This window comes from Vicugna pacos, chromosome 18 (assembly GCF_048564905.1).
Source record: "Vicugna pacos chromosome 18, VicPac4, whole genome shotgun sequence".
NCBI lineage: Eukaryota > Metazoa > Chordata > Mammalia > Artiodactyla > Camelidae > Vicugna > Vicugna pacos.
Genome location: NC_133004.1, coordinates 30,332,645 through 30,353,274, shown reverse-complemented (window position 1 = coordinate 30,353,274; position 20,630 = coordinate 30,332,645). Strand labels below are relative to the sequence as shown.

General features: G+C 41.7%; 1 protein-coding gene across 2 annotated transcripts in view; it reads right to left on the bottom strand.

Moving 5' to 3' along the window:
- Window positions 1-20,630, bottom strand: part of LCMT1 (leucine carboxyl methyltransferase 1) — a 48,174-nt gene that overhangs the window by 9,143 nt on the left and 18,401 nt on the right. For both annotated transcript variants that reach the window (XM_006201219.4, XM_072942808.1), the window contains exons 2-7: window positions 18,483-18,574; window positions 16,827-16,948; window positions 15,733-15,809; window positions 13,397-13,458; window positions 6,978-7,080; window positions 2,320-2,440 (exon numbers count right to left, since the gene is read on the bottom strand). In XM_006201219.4, the coding sequence (XP_006201281.1) occupies window positions 2,320-2,440; window positions 6,978-7,080; window positions 13,397-13,458; window positions 15,733-15,809; window positions 16,827-16,948; window positions 18,483-18,574 (577 nt within the window). The remainder of the gene's footprint in view (window positions 1-2,319; window positions 2,441-6,977; window positions 7,081-13,396; window positions 13,459-15,732; window positions 15,810-16,826; window positions 16,949-18,482; window positions 18,575-20,630) is intronic.

Here is a 20,630-nt window from a genome sequence, read left to right as displayed (position 1 = left end):
GCACAAACGCCTGCATTTTGTCACCCAGGTTTGGATCCTGGCTTGACGCTTCATAGCTGTGAGGCTGTGAGCAAGAAGCCTAACCCCTTGGTGCATCAGTCCCCTTACCTGTAAAACCAGGACAGCCCTAGGACCTACCTCGTGGGATGTGGTGATGATTAAATATGTTAATATACGTGAAACTCGCAAAATAGCGCCTGCTACATAAGAAATCAAATTCTAAGAATTTACAATCATTATCATTACTGAAATTATCATCATCCACATGGTTTTGTCATGTAAGTACTAATTAAAAAATAATGTAAGACGTGAGCAATTGACAAACAGGAGGCTGCTGCTGATTCTGCATGGGTTAAAAGTTGATTACTAGCAAAATGAGGGTGGTGGGCAGGATTTGAACCCATCAAGGGATGGCTGCGGTCAACACACTGAAAACTGGCACACTGCCTGGCCTGCTCCAAAGTGACACGATCTCTGGTCAAAATTCACTTAGCCCACCATCTCTCACGGGCTGCTGAATCGAGGCTTGCTGAATCAAAGAATACACAGATGGAGCAAAGTGAGTGAATGGTACACACCCGGAACGTGTGGAAACAGGGGGAATGGGACGCCTTTTCCCCAGGTGTGGGATCCTGAAAGCAAAGACAGGTCACCAGGACTTATTCACATCGGAAGGTAAGACGGATGAGGCCACCTACCATTATATGGATATTCACCAGGACTGAAGATGGAGTCTGGGGAATGCCTCCAATTAAAGAGACAAAAGGAATTAAAATTAAGCAACCAAGGACCACCCCTATACAGGAACCTGGATTGGGAAGATGGGGAGGGATGGTGGGTAGGAGGCCAGGAGGCCAACATCTAGCCCTGGATCTGTCCATAGTTACGTGATGTTAGGCAAGGCCCTCTACTGCTCTTATCTGTGATAAAACTGAACAATAAAATGAGATTAAAAAAAAGAAACAAAATCGGGGGGAGGGTACAGCTCAGTGGTAGAGTGCGTGCCTAGCATGCACGAGGTCCTGGGTTCAATGCCCAGTACTGCCCTTAAAAAAAATTATAAATAAACCTGATTATCACCCTCCCAAAATATAAAGTCAATAAAGCTAAACTAAAAAAAACAATAAAAGTAGCTAACATGTACTCAGAGCTTATGACCACCCCATTGCTGTTCAACATCTCACGAGTCCCCATAATAATGCAGAGAGCTGGCTATGTTTTTTTAATACACTCAACAAATTTAATCTGAATTATTAAGACTTGAGAGGTACGTATGTTCATGTATAACTGAAAATTGTGCTGTACACTGGTATTTGACATAACATTGTAAAATGACTATAACTCAAAAAAAATGTTAAAAAAAAAAGACTTGAGAGGTAGGTATTCTTATCCTTTTAAGAACAAAGAACTGGGGCTCAGAGACATTCAAATAGCTAACTTAGTAACAGCTTACTTAATAGTCGGCAATGCTGTAAGTGCTTACACATATATTAACTCATTCATTAATGATGATTTTGGGATATTATCACCCTCATTTTTCAGATGAGGAAACAGGAACAGAGAGGTTATGTAACTTGTCCAAGTCACACAGCGAGGCAGTTTGCCTCCAGAGAATGACCTCCCAACCACCTAGCCATTCTGCTCAGGTCACAGAGCTGATGATAACGTCTAGGGCCAGGATTCAGATGCGAGCGGAGCTACATAACCCTTGCAGTGCTAGATCAGAAAGAAAAACAGGCCACCCATGGGTCAAACTCAGTGACTTTAGAAATTAGAAAATTTTACATTACAGTCCTTGCATTTCAAGTTAGAAACGCAACTTGTCTTCAAAACACTGGGAGTTCAGGCAACTTTAGGCCCACATGGAACCAAACCACGGGCATCCCATGAAGTGGGACACAGGGGTCCCAGTTCACCAGTCCACACTAATTACACCAGTCCACACTAATTACAACTTCCTCCATTTGCATTAATATCTGCCTCTGAAGGCATCTGAGTTTGCTACCCCTACGCTGATGATAGCCAAAATCCCCTCCATCAAGAGCTACGACTTTATAGTAAACATGATGATAAAATAAGAACTCAAAATACTCTTACAAGGCCAAAACAGACGTTCCCAAAGCTCTGGGTAGAAGTTTGCAAGAAGTCAGGAACTCAGGAGTACCAGGTTTGCCAGAGCTGGTTAATAAAGGAGATATGTGAGTGGCCGGAGGCAGGAGGAAAAGAACTCAGGGAAAGCATCCATTTGCGGATGCTCAGAGAGGGAAAGTCACCACTGGAGTCCCACGCGGGATGCAAGTTCCTTATGCTTCCTTTTACCTGCTCGTAGTTTATGAACATGGCAGTCTCAAAGCTGTTGGCCGCCCACTTGAGAAGGTTTGCAGACTGCTCCGGAGTCATGTAAACCAGCACACATTCAGCTATCAGGAGGGTTGGCAATCTTAAGAGAAGAAAAAAAGGCAGATAACTAAGTCTTCATCGAACTTGGACTCTCCAATTTCACATACGTTGCAGCACTGGCAGGGCAGCTCACACCCAGGAAAACCAGAAGCACTGGTTTTCGCATCACCTAATCAATGCAGTAATTCATGTGTAATCCCATCACGACCCGGAGTTTTATCCTGTAAAAGGTGAGCAATCAGCAATGATTTTTGTCTGGCTGATGAAAATGTGCTAACTGTGTGTGGTAGGCTGTAAAAATGGCTACACATTCTTCCCTACTGTGCACCCACACTGTGGTGATGTAGACCTGCAGATACTCCCGCTCAGGAGGTGGAGTGTATCATTCTTCCCCTGGAATCTGGGTTCATCATGTAACGTGATTTGGCCAACGGAGCAGGAACAGACATGATACAAGCAGAAGCCTGGACATGACTTGCACACTGGCGCTCGCTCTCCTGCTGCACTTGGAAACCTGAGCCCACCATGTGAATGAACCCAAGCTGGCTTGCTATAGGAGGGGAGGCCCTGTGGATGAGAATGAGGCAGCCCTGCTGACCTGCCCACTGTCCACACTTGAGTGAACCCCAGGGGATATCAGCTAAACCTGGCCCCCAGCAGAAGAACCACCCAGCTAAGCCCAGCCCAAACTGTCAGCTCACAGAATGCTGAGCAACTCAGCTGTGGGCTGTTTTTAACCACTGAAGTTGGAAGGATTTGTTACACATCCAAAACTGACAGATACAATCTAGAGAGACTGATACTCATTCAACAGACTATCATTCTTCTTACAGAAGCTTTTACTATCAAGAATTGAAAACAACATGAATAGTCTTCAAGAAATTACATTAGTTATTATATACTCTGATTTACCAGGCCCAAAGTAATGAATAAATTATGAAATAGGAAAAGCAATAAACTGCAGAAATTCCTAAAAGCCTTAACTTTGGACAGGAAACACTGGCATCCCCAAATTATGCAAGCTCCACTGGTTTACTCCTGGCTTATGGATGACTGCTCCTTCCCTGACTCCTTCCCTGGACCCTCCCCTCCCCCTCTGCCGTTTGAATAATGATATTCCTCACTGCTGATTGCTATTTCTTCTACAAAGCAAGTGGGTTATTTTTGTCTGTTTTTATTGGTGGCAATCTTAGAATCAATTGTGTAAACAAGAAATTATGCAACAGTTGTGCAATAAGAAATTAGTTGTAAAGAACATGGCATATCCCCCCAGTGGACTGCCAGGAAGCTCACACGTATGATGCTTTAGCACTGAATTTACTGACATGGACGCTCTCCATGGTCCCAGACTCCAGTGGCCTCTTTGTTTGCTCCCCTATACTTCTTCAAAGCAGGTACCTCAAGAGTCATTAAAGAGTCCATGCAATTAGCCGTTTAATGTCTCTTTTTTCCCACACACGATAATGTAAGCTGTTTTGTTCACGGCTCTCTCGTATCTGTACACAGTAGATTCTCAACTATTTGATGAATGAGTGAATAAATAAATGAACAAATAAGTGAACATACGTACATATATATGCACATACATATACATACGTATCTAGATACATTTGATTCTTTTAAAAGTTCCCAAACTGTATGCAGAGCACAGTCACATTTTAAAGGCAAATACATATTTACAAATTTTGGCATAAAATGTATTAAGGTGGCTATCTCTGAGTTCAGGATTCGGGATGATTTTTATCTGCTTCTGGGACCATCAGAACCATCAGCAGTAGCTACTAAAACTATCAAGATGAATGAGATTTTTTAAAACTAGTTTTCCACATTATCCTCTGTTAACATTTATTGCTGAGTTCTGTTATTTTATCATTTTTCAAGGAGGAAACTGAGATACACAGAGGTGAAATAAGTTGTCGAAGGTCAAAGTCTAGTGTATTCTTCCCTCAGAATTCAAACCTGTCCGGCCGGACGCAGTGCCATTACTGTGCCATTAAAGAGAAAGGGCGCCCGCAAGTAAACGCTGGCTCTGACCTGACGGTACCAACTATCCACCTGCTCTGCCCATCTGGACTTCCCCCTTTTAGTAACAGTAAAATGTTATATAACTTATTTACATATATATCTCTAAATGCTTCCTGGACCCATTTGGAACTTGGTACAAAAAAATGAGGACAGTGATCCAGAGGAAAAATTGTCAAGTACGAGTTGTAAATAAAACTGAAAATCAGAAAGAAAAACATTAAAAAGAAGATTTTTTTAAATTAACAATAGTGTAAGTCTAAAACCTGAGATTATACCAATAGAAATAATTAGAAAAACTGACTGAGGGAAAAATAGTTCCAAAACCTCACCTAATAGGTTGAATACTTAGAGAAATCCAGTTTCAAGCATCTTTTTTAATGCAAAAGGTAACCATTATTTACGTAAGATATTGACACATGGAATAGCCAGGTAGAGGTTATATGAGAATTTTTTTTGCAACTTTTCTGCATATTTGAATTATTTGAAAGTGAAAAGTTAAATATTTTACAATGTATTTTGTAAGAGGTCACCATTAGCAATATTAAAAGTAGGATTAATACTTTTCAAAATATAAGTGAAGTGGGGGAGGGTATAGCTCAAGAGGTAGAGCACATGCTTTGCACACACAAGGTCCTGGGTTCAATCCCCAGCACCTCCTCCAAAAATAAATAAATAAGTATACCTAACTACCTCCTCCCAACAAAAATTAAAAAATAATAAATTAAATTAAAAATATATATATAAGTGAAAGAAAAGCAAAGACTAGACAGCCCTTAAAGTCACACACAGAACACAATAAAACCACAAGGAAGAATATATAATTCTAATACTTGTTACATCAATTGTTTTTTGTCCATTTTTTAGATCTTCAAAACCTCCAGCAATGGTAGCCCTAGTTGCTTATTTCTTTCATCGTTTGTCACTAATTCTTCACGTTCAATTTATTCTTTAAAGTAACTTTCTCTTACCTTCCTTTCAAACCTCTCACTTGAGTTACCTCAAATATTCCTCAAAGTGTCATCTTCACCTACAGTAGACCATGTATTTGTAGACTTTTTGGTGCTGGCCATTCTGACCGGTGTTAGGTGATACCTCACTGTAGTTTTGATTTGCATTTCTCTGATAATTAGTGATGCTGAGCATCTTTTCATGTGCCTCTTGGCCATCTGAATGTCTTCTTTATAGAAGTGTCCATTTAGGTACAGGACACCATGCAGATGTGCCTTTATCTCCCATTAACTCTTTTTTTTTTTTAATTGAAGTGTAGTCAATTACTATGTGTCAAGTTCTGGTGTACAGCACAATGTCCCAGTCTTGCATATGCACACATATGTTCGTATCTCCCATTAACTCTTTAATTCCAATCTAATTGTGACCAGCATCACTGTGCTAAAATCACACATCTCACCCCGCTCCTCTGGCTCCCCAGTGGTACTCGCTCTCAACAATTTGGTGTGAACCCTTCTGGTCCATTTTTAAAATACTTCTGGGATGTATATATGTAATCATGAAAATTTGGTATTTGGGGAGTTTGATTTTGCACATTTGGTATCACTCTCTGCATATTACTCTGCAATTTCATTTTTTAAAACTCAACATTAAGTTGTGGGGGGAGGGTATAGCTCAGTGGTGAAGCACGTGCTTAGCATGCATGAGGTCCTGGGTTCAATCTCCAGCACCTCCATTAAAGATAATAATAAATTTTTAAAAATAAAGAAAAGAACTATGGAAATTATTTTTAAAAACCTCAACATTAAGTTTCTGAATTCTCTCCAGAGTCATGCATTTTACCTATCATCCATCCATTCTCCTCCTGATGAACATTCAAATTGTTTCTAACTTTCTGCTACTAAAAATGGAGGCTGCAATGAACATCCTCCTTGTACACACACGTAGACCTTCCCAGGGGGATACGCCGACAGCGGAGCTGCACCAGCACATGGTACCTACATTTACAATTTCATGAGACACTTCCAGATTGTCCCTTGCAACGATCATACCAAGCTTGCTTCCACCCCTGATGTATGTCCATTCCTCTCCCCCAACACCCTTGGCAACACTTGCTATTGTCAGACTTTCATATTTTTGCCAACTTGGTGGGAGTGAAATAGAATTTCACCTGGTTACTACTGAAGTGAAATACCATTTTCATATGATACCAGTTTCTTCTTCGAACCTCCAGGTCATCTATCCTTTGCCCATTTTTCTGTAGGGCTCTTTTTGTTAACAGTAGCTATTCTTTATACATCGGTGCTAACCCTTTCTTTATGTGTTAACAATCGTATGTTTCTATGCATAGAATTATCTTCCCCAAAATTTTGTATTAGGCATCAGTATTTTATAAAAGCAATACAGGTGATTCTAATAGGAAAACAGACTCAAGAAACATTGTTTCTAAAAAAATTTCAGAAAGCCTTTCTAAACAGCTATGAAATTATAAAGATTACAGGGGGAAAAAATGGTACATGGTATGATGCTGTACTTCTAACTGGCCTTATCTCAAAATAGCAGAAAATCACAAATGTAAGAGGTTAAAAAAAAAAAAATCTCACTGTGTATTCATGTTACATTTCTTTAGTTTCTCTTCCAGTTCAGGTATATCTCGGAGATCTGCTCCAATGATGCAGTACCTCTTTGAATCCAACATGTGCCCGTCTGCAAATGCAAGAAGAGATTATAATATAACAGAAGTTAATCAAGAAGAGACCATAATTTCAATGGATATGGCTTTCTCAAAACTAAAGCAAATTTGTTTTTCTCCATTATAAAAATATATGTTCACTATGAGAAAAAGTCAGGTAAAAGAAGGTGAAAATTAAATAAAATCACACCTTCCAAAAATAACTATTAGTGTTTTGGCATATAACATTCTAGCCTTTTTCCTATGTACTTAAACTCATATACACAACACGGACACATCCTCTCCCTCTTCTCTCTCACAAGCACACACCCTGCACAGCAAAGAGAAAATGGGACCACCCAATACTTGCTTTGAAGGCTTTTCCCATTTAACAGTAGTATCAGGGACATCATTCTCTGTAATGACTTCCCAGTGCTCCACGGAGTGCATAAAACTTACTTTGCCAATTGTCGCTATTAGACACAGTATTTTCAAGTTTACTCCAACCTAGGTGCCGCAGTGAGCATCCTTGTATATATACCATGAAGCACTTATCCAGTTAAGCAGGTTACAATGAGCAGAGTCAGGAGATCAAAGAGTAAGCCTATTTAAATATTGGTACCCACTGGCGGGCTGCTCTCCAAGTGTTTTGCCAATCTGTGGGATGTCATATTTAAAGGAAAATAGCATATACACTAAAGTAGTTACAAATAAAATATTTGCTTTAAAAGATTCCAGCAGAGATTTGGATGGAATGGTATATATAGTGGTTCTCAAACCTGGACAGCTATCAGAATCACTCAGAGGGCTTGTTAACACACAGACTGATGAGGTTCTGCGCCCTGAGGTTCTGATCCAGGAGATTTTCCAAAAGTAGAAATGTGCCATTTCTAACAAGATCCCCAGACGGTGCTGGTGCTGTCAGTCTGGGACTACACTTTTAGAATCCCGGCACAATTTTTAGTACAGGCAATAGTTAAAGTCAGGGATGGTACGTGGAGATTCATCCATCTAGTCACAGTACTTTTGTGTATGCCTGAAAATGGTTTCAATCAAAAGTTTACAAAATAGATTATAATAAAAAAGAAATAAAACTGCACGACTGTTTACCCAAAGCATTGTTCACTCAACTTCCCCAGGGTACAAACCATGGAAAGAGCTGGAATATCCGACAGCCGGCCTGCATCACTGCTAAGAACTCAGGTTCCAGTCTGAGAACCCACAGCAAAGGAATGTGGGAAAGACTAAAAGCAGCGTGTAAAATAAGGCGTTCCCTTATTTTCTGGAGAAGCCCATTTGGCTGATTCAAATACACTGGGCCACCCACCATAAGCTAAAAGAACCGCCACCCAGGAACCTGCTAGAAGTCAGGGAACCACCAAAGGGCAAGGCCGGGAAGCCCGGCGTCAGCCCCGAGCACCACAAGCCCGAGTCACAGAAGGAATACAAAGCACGTGAAGGCACTTGCTCGCCCTGCTGTGAAAACGAGCAATGATTCCCAAACGTCTGTGTGCTTTCTTCCAAATAACATATATATTAATAATGAGTTTTTCCATCCCTAACCACACACACACACAAAAGAGACCATCAGAATGTTGAAGCACGTGGTTCTCTCAGACCACACAAGTCACGGGAGATACGTCTTACTCAGGATGTGGATCTAAAGGTAGCACGCGAGACCGAAATGGCACATGGTCATAATGACTCTTAGAAATTGAGCACAAGGTACGGCAGAGCTGCAAGAATCAAGGACCTGGGTGTACCCAGCAGTGGCCCAGCCACGGCAAGCCGGCACACGACCTGGGAAGCACTGACCCCAAGGTCTCATTAATGACAGAATCGGACGACTCTAGTATCACTCATCCCCCACCCACCATGCTCCCGGGGCTCCTCTGAAGTCAGGGGCTCCTCAAGCTGTATAGAAACAGAAGGCACATTATCTGCCCTGGAAGGATGCCTTACCTTCACAAGAAGCAGGATGTATCTTGTAGAGGATACAGGGCCCAGGGCAAGTTTCGGGAAGCTTTACTCCTCTAGAAAAACATGCCATTTTTATAAACTCTAACACTGGTGAGACACCACGGGCACAACGGAAAAACCGTGGTGCATCTGGAATGCTCCTGAGTATGGGTGAGAAAAGTAACTTGCTCACCAGAATGAGATTTCAAACTGGCAAACTGCAGAATCGTGAGCTACACGGATGGCTGGTGTTTGAAGCCACATGCTCTGCAGTGGTTTGTTAGACAGAAAACTCATACAGGCTCTAATCATCTGCCTCATTAAGCTCGTGCCTATGAAAGGCATGAGAAAGGGGAAGATTTACGCGATGTTAACGCAGCAGTTAGACACACACCCACACACAGAATCCACAGTGCATATAGTCATGATCGCTTCCGGGACCTCCAAGTCAGCATTTCAAAAGAGATGTGTTCCTAGGTGCTACTGACCTGCAGTGAATCCCACCAATCCCATTCACTGTCTGTCTTCAAGAACAGACTTACTATTAAGGATTGCAAGGTGTTCTTTCAGGCCCACGGATTTTCCTAGAACTCTTTAGTTTAAAAAAAGAGGTTCTAAAATGGAGACGGCCTCAGGTGGGTTTCCTGACCCTAGAGAAGTTTCGCTTGTTCACCTGCTCATCTGTCCACCCAGTAATATTTACTGAGCTCTCACCATGTCCTGGGCACTGAGTCAAGTTCAGGGAACAAACTGATGAACAAAAAGATATGGTCCTGCCCCCAGGGGGCCTACCATCCAGCAGGGAAGATGAAGAGCGGGCAAGGCTGAGTGTGGGGAAGGTTACAGAGAAGCAGGCAGTCTTGTGGGAGCACGTGACAGGTTCTCACTTCCCTTAGAACGGAGTCGAAACTTGGCGTGGCCTACGACAGCCCATGTGATGCAGCCCCTGCCGCCTTCCTTAGCTTCATCGTGAACCATGCACCCCTCCCCAGTGCCAGCTCCAGTCACACCAGCCTCTTGCATGCTCCTTCTTTCCCTAAGCTTGTCTTGTCCCAGACGATCTTCTCCCTAGAGAGCTTCTCCTTCTTAGGGCTCAGCTGAAATGCCTGAAGCCACTCTGAAATGCTTTGATTTGTCGTCGTTTTTTCTTTAGACTCATTCAGTTCCACAGAGGAGTTGAAATGGGTCCCCAAATACCAACGTTTGCGCATTCAAGCATTCAGTATTTATTCAGTCAACAATCTCTGCACACCAGGTGCTGTTCGAGGTGCTGGGGATATGGGATACAGTCATGGATAAGACAGGAGAGGCCCCTGCTCATAGGAGACTTATCCCCTAGGGGAGGGAGAGCTGATACATCATTAAAGAATCAAGATAACATCAGAGAATTAAGTGCTATGAAGAAAATAGGAGGAGGAGGAGAGAGGAGGATGCCTAGATGGGAGGCGGCAGCAAGAATGAGACGTGGGTGATGAGACAGAGCCCATCAAGAAAATTAGAGGGAAAGAGTTCCTGGCCGAGGGAAGAAGAAAGGTTTCAAGGTGAGAGCAAGCTTGGCACGTTCAGAGGACGGCAGGAGGGCAGTGGGGCGAGGTCATAGCCCTTGCGGTCGAAAATAAAACCGGGCTGGGGGGTACAGAGGCCCGATTAACCGTGTGGATTTAAGCACACAGAGGATTTAAGCAGGCAAGTAACAGAACCTCACTGACTTTGTAAGAACTCATTCTGGCTGACTTTTCACTGTGTGCCCACTTGCATACTTTTCATTTTATAACCCCATGCATATTTCAGCTTAAGAAAACACATATCATCAATTCTAAGCCGCATTTTTTTCTCACATCTTCACATTTCTGAAATCAAGATGCATCTAACAGTCGATAATGTACCAGTTTAATTTGCTGGCATTTTTTCTTTCCTATTGGCAAATACATAGTGGTGATTCTTAACAGTCACAGCCTCACAGGTCTGATGAACTAGGGCAATTTTTAAATGAAATTTTGTCAGTTTTACTACCATCTGCCACTTCTCTCAGATTTTCATTCACATTTTTATTTTTATTCAAATTTTCCTTTTGTAGTATAATGGGAAAGTCAAAAACTATAAAGGATAAGGCTGGAAATTTTTCCTACATAAGACACAAACACAGAGTTAAAAAACAAGCAAAAGAGTGAGGAAAAAAAATCTGCAATAAAAAAAGTTGACAAGGGGCTTGTATCAAAGAACTTATCTTCATGTTATAAAAGGTTCCTAAAAACTGGGAGTGGAAAAAAAGGAAACAATGCAACTGGAAAAAAAAGGTTGCACAAAGGAAATGAAAAGGAAATTTACGAAGAAATTCCCAAAGGCCAGTGAAACTAAAGAAAGATACTCCATCTCGCATTCAGAGTTATATAAAATTTTAAAACAACGGGACACCATTACTGCCTATCAGATTGGTGGCAATTTAAAAAAATAATACCTAGTATTAATGAGGGTGTAGGGAAAGGGAATCCTCGTCTACTCTTAGTGAAAATATAAAGTAATACAAAGGGTCTTGAAGATCAGTTTGGTAGCAGCCATTAAAAGTCATAATGTGCAGTCCTTTGAGCTAGCAAGTCCTGCAAACACACATATACACAGGTTTTCTACAACACTGTTTAATAAAAGGCAGCAATTGAAATGACTATCAGTAGGGAACAGATTAAATAAAATGGAATTTCTGTGCAAAGGAGCACTATAAATGCACTAGAAATGATGAGGTACGCTTGTATATACTGACATGAAAAGATAGCCATGACTTACTAGGATGAGAAAAGAGCAAGTCACAAAACAGTATGCATAAATTATTCACTTGATTAAAATTACATAAATCTCTATTTGTATATAGAAGCATAGATTCATTCAACAAATACATGTTGAAGGGATAGATTGGGAGTTAAAAATTTGTAGATACTGACAGGCATATGCAGAATAGATACACAAGATTATACTGTGTAGCACAGGGAAATATACACAAGATCTTGTGATAGCTCACAGCGAAAAGAAAATATGACAATGAGTATATGTATGGTCATGTATAACTGAAAAATTGTGCTCTACACTGCAATTTGGCACAACATTGTAAAATGACTATAACTTAATAAAAAAAGTTAAAAAACAAAACAAAACCAAACCCAAATACATGCTGAACTACAACATGTATTTATTCAATGTGTACATACACTCGTTCAACAGAAATTTACTGAATCTCTTACATGCCAGGCACTGAGTATTTGAGTACATATTTTATTATATGTGGTATTCACCTTTCTCTAGGTATACTGTGCATCCGTAGTAGGAAATACTCTGAACATCGGTTATCTTGGGTGGGAGGGAATATGGAAGGAAGGTCTTTACGTTCTACTTCATATATTTCTACATTGACGGATCAAAGTCCTAGCAAAGTGCTAGCACATTCATTACAGACAATCGTTCTGACACAAATATTCACCAAATACATAGAGAATTACGGTAGCAAAAGTGTGGAGAAAGCAAATAGGCCAGCAAATGGCAAAGCCTGAATAGGTTCTACTTAGAATTTAAGTAAGGGAAACAAAGGATGGGGGCAGATGCTATTTTCTGTGACAACCTACTGGGAGTCTGATCACGAGGCGGATGACTGAAGCACAGTGGTGTGTGAATGACGCGGCTTGTGTAACTGTCTGATCGTCGCTGTGTTATCTGTGTCGACCCTCTGAGAAGGCCATCCTCTCTAAGCATGCTTTCTAACCCCAATTATTAAGAAGGCCCTTGAACATCTCTGTCAGACACAGACTGAAAATAATGGAAGATTCTGGAAGAGCTACATTATAACTGGAAAGGCTTAGAAATGAGGAAAGTATTGTTGGAAACATTCATAACGAAAACTTGAGGGGGAAAAACTGACTGCAGCGGCCAAGGAGGAAACATAAACAAGGAAGCAGGTCAGGTATAAAACAAGAGGGTAGTGGGGACAGAACTGGAGAGGACAGGGACCCCCTCCCCCAAGTGTGGGGGAGCTATGGTCAAGTCTTGTAGGAGCTGTGGTCTGATGTCGCCAGAACTGATTTTTCTAGGCGAAACTAGAAATCAACTCTTTGATGAAAAATCTACTTTTGAAATGTTGGTGACTAAAATTCTTTTTAAAAAGATTCCAGGTTGGGGAATCTATGAACCTCTAAGAAGAGTCATACCAAAAATTGTTTTAAATTCCTTCACGGTAACTGCAATGAAGGTGAAAATGTATCAGCAGACACATCTGTAGATACATGTATATGTACACACACATACACACACACACACACACACACACACACACACCATCTTTAAAAAGGGGGAAAAGAACAAAAATTGTTACACAGCCCACGGGGTATTACTTAGGTTAAGGATACTTGCCTATTTGAAGGGTGTCCTCTGAATGTAAGTCTAAAATGGGTTTTGATAGGACAGGTTTCAATCTGTGGGAAGATGAGAGAGAAGAAAGATGAGTCAGGTAGCTTATTACTGCAAAAATGCAGACACTCAAGTGGATTTCGCTACTATTTAAAGGAAGGGCCACGCTAAAGGGTCTTCTGTTTAATTACATGTGACCCTAGGCACATCCAGTCAAAGTCCAGTGGATACAAGTCTCAGCTTATATCAGCTAAGCTTTACACTGAGAATCTGATATTAAATCACAAACTGATCATGAGAGATTTACTTATAGGCTAGCAAGAATTTTCCAAATGTTTCAGTGTTTTCCAAGCCATCTGCTAATGTCTTGCCTCTTCTAAGACAAAACTTTTAAGAGAGCTATTACTTCTCACAGGTAAACTAAAAAGACTGACTCTTACTGAGACCTAAAGTCTAGTTAACATTTATGTGGTAACGTTCCCAATGAAGAAAATGCAAAAAACCCAGACATCAAAGAGCCAGGTTCAATTCTACAACAACCATACACAAACATCAATGCATTTTTCACCCCAGGAAACCACCCTGGCCTTAATTGAGAGCCTACTTGCTCTTTTCACTCAGTTCTAACAAGTTTAGCCATACTCTGTAGGTCCCGGAGCATCAGAATTGCCATAGAGCATCTACAAGGCATAGATAGATAATATATATACTTTTACATTTGGAAAGAGTAAAAAGCTTATTTTCATGAACTAGGAAAAAACAAGGCTTGAAAATTATCCCCAGTTTGTGAGAATTAGACGCGTCTAAAGGACAAGCTACAACTTCATGCTTATTACAAATGTTACTGAAGTATAAGAATCAAGATTTTATTTACACGACTAATATAAAAAGGAGGGAGGAAATAACGCCATTTGCAGCAATACGGATGGACCTGGAGGTCATTATGCTAACTGAGGTAAGCCAGAAAGAGAAAGAAAAGTACCATATGATATCTCTTATATGTGGAATCTAGAAACTGACACAGATGAACTTATTTACAAAACTCATAGACATAGAAAACGAACTTACGGTTACCAGGGGGAAAGGGGAGGGTGAAAAGAGAAACTGGAAGTTTGGGATTCACAGCTACTAACTTCTATATATTAAATAGATAGGGGGAGGGTATAGCTCACGTGGTAGAGTACATGCTTAGTATGCATGAGGTCCTGGGTTCAATTCCCAGTACCTCCTCCAAAACTAAATAAGTAACCCTCATTACCTTTCCCCACATAAACAAACAAACAAATAAATAAAATAAACAATAAGGTCCTCCTGCAGAGCACAGGGAACTACAGTCAATATCTTCTAATAGCTCATTATGAAAAAGAACATGAAAAGGAATATATACATATATATGTATAACTGAATCACTATGCTGTGCACTAGAAATTACCACAACATTGTAAACCGACTCTACTTCAATAAAAAAACAAAATAAAAAGGAGGGGAATGAGTGCAGGTTAAAATTATTGGGAAACTTTAACCCTGGTCTTGCAGTCAGGGTTTAAACATCAGCTCCACCCTCTTCCTAGCTAGCTGACCTTACGCAACTTAACTAAACTACTCTGAGCCTCAGTTTCCTCATCTGTGAAGAAAGGCTAAGGATAGCCCTCAATGTATGAGTTGGCTCTGAGGACTGAGTGGGCCAATCCAAGTGAAACATTTAACACAGGGCTAGGCAAAGAAAAGCTCTCAGCAAAGATCAGCAAACTCGTAACTTACAACTAAGCAAACTCCTTGAACAATGGACTTAGAAAAGCCCCCTGAATATCTCGTACATAATAACCGATTAACTTCAGTCTCCCATTCATTCTTGCATTCGAAAAATATTTACTACACGTCTATTCTGGGCCAGGCACCTTTCTGTATCCTGGGGTTAAAGAAGCAAAATACACATAAAAATTCAGATTAATAGAGGGGGAGGGGATAGCTCAGTGGCAGAGCAGCATGCCTAACGTGCACAAGGTCCTGGGTTCAATCCCCAGTACCGCCATAAAAACAAAAAAATATATATAATTATCTTCCCCCACCAAAAATAGAAATAAGTTTAAAAAAAATTCAGATTATTAAACTACTATAGGTCATTTTTAAAAACGTGCAGAGAAATTATATTAATGGATAGAAGAGTCACAAGGGAGAGGATAATTCATGGTGAAGACTACACGATACATTGGAATGAGGATCCTGGGGCAAGAAAGAGAGAGAGGAGGGGAGGAAAGGAAAGCAGTGCCTGAAAATGAGGCCTCAGAGCTGGTTCTAAATTCCAGCAGGCTCTTTGTTCCGGTCAAAGCCACACTTACTTGATGCTGTGCAGTTTTCTCGTGACTATCATTGGAAAGTCGACTTCAAAGTATTTACTTGGTAGAAGGTCTTCATCCTGAGAAAAAACACACAGTAATCCTTATATAATTATTTATTACTCATACAACCAGCGATCGTCTTCAGGTACCAAGTACTAGGCCATGCAATGCAGTGGGGGTACTTCAGGATTTTAAATCAGGGGAATGATAAGGTCAGAAATGTGCTTTCCAAATTACTCTGGTCTTGGCAGAGGATTGAAGGAGGTTACTGTAGTCGACCAGGTAAGATGTGATGGGGAGCCTGAATCGGGAGAGTAGCCACGGGGATGTTAAGAGGCAGCTTAGAAGCAGGACATAACAGTATTTCTCAAAAAAAAAAAAAAACAAAAAACAGCTTGAGACCCATTAGAGGAGGTCAAGCAATCAGTCTTATGGGTTGAGACCAGCAGTTTGGGGATAAAAGAAAATAAAATAGCAAATATCAGAAAGCATCACATGGAGTGGGGTTAAGTGTTATTTCGTGATACATCGACTGTCGTCTGTGACAGTGGATGGTACAGAGCAGGCACTCGGGAGCCCGGGGGACAGGATTCACAAACCAGCTCCATCGTGTGTTTGCTGAGGCCTTAGGAAAGTCACTAGACTCCTTGGGCCAAAGTTTCCTCATTTGAAAAGTAGAGAAAATGATAACACCTCACAGGGCTGTGAGGATAGTAACGAAATGCCTGCATGACACTCAGAATACCTGCCCTTAGCACGCATCGTGTGTGTGCCTCTATTAGAGCTCAAGCTCAGAACCTCTCCTGATACGTTTCCACACACGCAGAGGGAAACGTATGTGAGGATTTTCATTACGACCCAGCGCGTAGCAGCTGAAGGTGAGAAACAGCCCTCCTGTCTTCACTAGCGCCCTGGTGAGATCAAGTACGGGGCTGATGTCACTGTCAGGGGTGGGAGGCCGCAGACAGGGGTGGGAGACAAGCTGTCACCGCACCCTCTTTGAGTATATTTTTTTCAGTTTTTGAACCAGGTGAACATTTTCCAAAAATTAAATGTAAACAGCTGGAGACAGAAGAGGGGAAATTTTAATGTACCTTTAACCTCCAAAAGGTGGTATCCATCCCAGCCCCAAGGTTGAGAATTTGACAATTACATTCTGTCTTCTGCAGAAATGCCTTCATAAGCTGATCGACGCCATAGACTCGAGCAAAATATCCTGAGACACAGACAGAGCAGCACGCGGTCAGCCCGTGACGACAGAAACAGAGCCTGCAAAGCCCAGTGTGCTTGAGGAGCAGAACGGCACCTGGCCCTTCGTCAGGGTCGGGGTTTATCTGAAGATTTTATGGGGGAAAAAATGGCTTTCCAATTCTCTTCCCTTATTTTTTTTTAAAAAAAAGGCTGTTTGAACCAAAGTATGTACAATCAATTTAATGGTGGAATTCATTGTCTTAGGGAAAATAAAATGCCCTATTCTGTTCCTTATGAAAGACAAGCATTTTGTATCAAAACATCTGATCTAAATGTTCTTCTTGAAAAAGGGCTTTATCATGGCTCTCACGAAAACTACTCAGTTCTCTGGTAAAACTCAAAACTGTGAGATCGCATGGAAAATAACATTTTGCGCTCAGGAAATTGGGCAGATGTATGTTAAAGCAAAGAAAGCCATACTTCTTACCATGTTCTTTTCACCTGCACCCTTTCTGGGTTAGAGCCTCTGTGTTTATAAAATGGCACCGCAGATGGGAGGCGGGGAGGCACCAGCAAATGGTCCTAATAAACAGACTTGTTAAGCTCTGGGGTGGGGACCTGGTGCGAAGGAGATGGGAAATGCAGAAGGGAGACAGGAAGACAGTCTGTCTGTTACAAAGGCCCACTGCTCAAGGTGTGACTATTTCAAGAACAAAATTTGAGAGGAATACTTAGAAACTTTTATTGCAACTAGACACAGGGATTTTATGATTTACAGAATATCATCCACAATGGATTAGATTTGAGGGGGAAAATATGTCCCCACCACAGATGTTTGGGATGTGCGCTCCTTCAGGGCTGCAGGTTCCCAATCCAGAGATGCAAACCCAGGAGAGGAAGGAGGAGGGGGGCTGCCATGCTGCCCGGGGCCGAGCCAGCCGCCATGGCGGGTCCCTGCCTCTGGACCGCTCATTAGAAAATCTATCTCAAGAGCACAGGAAGGGGGCTTAAGGCCTCTTCCCTTCTTCTCAGGAAGCACCATTCAAACTTTCTTTGCATTTCTTATAAAACCTACCCACAGGATCCATCTTTAGGGTCAAGATTCCCTGCACACACAGGAATTATGGTCTTTGGTCAATTTCTTAGTCTGAAATGAAGTCACACTCCTGTCTCAAATCCTTTGACTTCCTTGATGGAAATTACGTGCAGAAACTAAAGTTACGAACCCTTTAGTAAGGCAACAACAACAAAAAATAATGCCTTACAGTTAACAGTAAAAGATATATAAATGGCTTTTAAAAACAGAAAAGTGATTTTTCAACCTCACCCCAAAATAAGAGGAATATAAAATTAAATTCCGCTAAAACACCATTTTTCAGGTATCAGATTAACAAAAATTAAAAATTTCATAATACACTGTGCTGGTGAGGAAGCTGGGAAATAAGGACTCTCTCTGTCGGAGAGAGTACACGCTGAAACTCTCTTTCTAAGAATGTGTTCCTAAAACCTCAGGCCCCTCAGCTGACGAGGACATGTTGGGGAGGGAGTTGGTCACTTGCCTCTGTTAATTTCAGGGGCCTTCCTCTCTTTAGATAGTCTCACCAAATGCTGGATGTAAGGGTCATGCCAGTAGCCAATGCTCACTGCAAACCTGAAAGAGATGAAAAAGGCAAGTGAGAAAGAGTAGGTTTAAGCCAGGTTCATGGCCAAGTTCCCAGGAACCAGGTCAAGGAGCCAGAGGAAATTAATCTACCTCAAAAGGCCAAGTTACATGTCATATTCCAGCACAAGATTAAACAGACTCATCCGTCCGTCTTTATAGTCACATACACTGCTGATCACATTTCCCCACCATGGTCATTTCTTACCTCTCTCTTTTCTCCTATCACTAACTCCTCTCCCAGGACCCTAGACAGCAGATAACCTCACCTCGTACTTCATAAAGAAGACCTGGAACCATGTATTCATTCAGCAAACTCACTGGCCAGAGCTAGCTGGATAACTCTGTTCAATCAAAAGTTTTGCGTCCAGGGGAAGCGAGACCCAGAAGTAGTTGGCCAGCATCACTAACAACCATCACTAAGCATCACTAAGTCTTTCTTCTGGCTCTATATTAAGTACCAGTCATTTCACATCCCTTAAGGAGGTCATAGTGGGGAAGCCAGGAACCAATGAACAAAACAGCTACAACCTGGAAAGTGCTACGGTGGCCTAAACTCTACCCCTGTCCACACTACAAGGAGTTACAGTGCTAGTGTCCTCAGCCTGGGAGCTGAAGTTCTGATGACCACTGGAAGCCCCCTGGCAACCTCAGCCTTAGGACCACTGAGCAGTCATGGAAAGAACCTGGATGCCTAGGGCCATGCCACCCTGCCATGGGCCTGCAGCCCCTCTGCCTCTCCATGGATATTCAGTGAGAGAACAAACGTCCTTACCACTTAAGCCCAGCTGAGTCAGGCTTCTGTTATTTGCAGCCTAAAGGATCCCAAGTGATAGCCTGAATAATACACTCATCGCCATATTGTGTGATAAGCTGAAACTTAAGGGATGTGTGTGTGTGTGTGGGGGGGTCACCCTGTTAGGTTCTAAGCTCCCAGAAGCAGATATTACATCTTTCCTTTTCTTTTTCTCTTTCTATTATATTGGGGGAGGGGATTAGGTTTGTTTGTTTGTTTGTTTTTAACGGAGGTTATGGGGATTGAACCCAGGACCTTGTGCATGCTAAGCACGCCCTCCACCACTGAGCTATAACCTCCCTCTACATCTTTCCTATTCTTTATATCTAACGACGAGGCTTACTGCTGCCTTGACTGCAAAAGGTGCTGAATTCTGTACAAATACGTCCCCCTAGTCTCTTGCATCCAGGTTTGCACATCTGTAAACACCTATAAGGAAGCATATACGTTCAGCTACTCAACTCCACACAGAAACACACAAGTCCTCACTAAGGGACACAATTTGCTATAAGCCCAGACTGCCCAAGGAAAACAGCAGACCTACACAGTTTTACAAGAGGAAACGAGCTCAAGGGAACTATATTCAATATCCTGTAATAGCGTATAATGCCAAAGAATATGAAAAGGAATAGATACGCGTGTATAACTGAATCACCATGTAGTACACAAGAAATTAACACAACATTATAAACCGACTATACTTAATAAAAAAGAGGAAACGTGTGCAGCTGTCTAAAATAGTGCTTTTCCAACAGTAAGTTGTGAGCCATCAATATCATAAAATCAACGGAATAGTTTGCAAATCTCCACTTTAGAAAATGAAGTAGCTGAGAGTAAAACAGAAAACAGCAGCAGCATTCCACACTGTAAGAGTCAGGACTGTTTTGCGAAGCTTTTGCTTCAAGCGTCTGTGGGGGTATAAGTAGGGCGAAAACCAGTGTTCTCACTGTCCCTGGCAGCTGGATGAACGCTGATTCCAAAGGGATCATCTCGCGCCATCTAGTGGTAACGGCCATATCTGCAGCTGAAGTAGCTGACGAGAAAAAAAACAAGAGGGTAGACTAGTGATGAGAACACTCATCAGTTTAAGGGTTGGAAGAGACCTTAGTCAACCCCAACATCCAGTGGAAGAAGCCTTTCAACAATATGGAGCCACTGTGACTACTCCCCACAAGAAGGCACTCGCCCCACTGCTAAGACACTCGAACTGCTGAAGAGCTGATCAATTTGCCTCCAAGTGTTCCTTGTAGG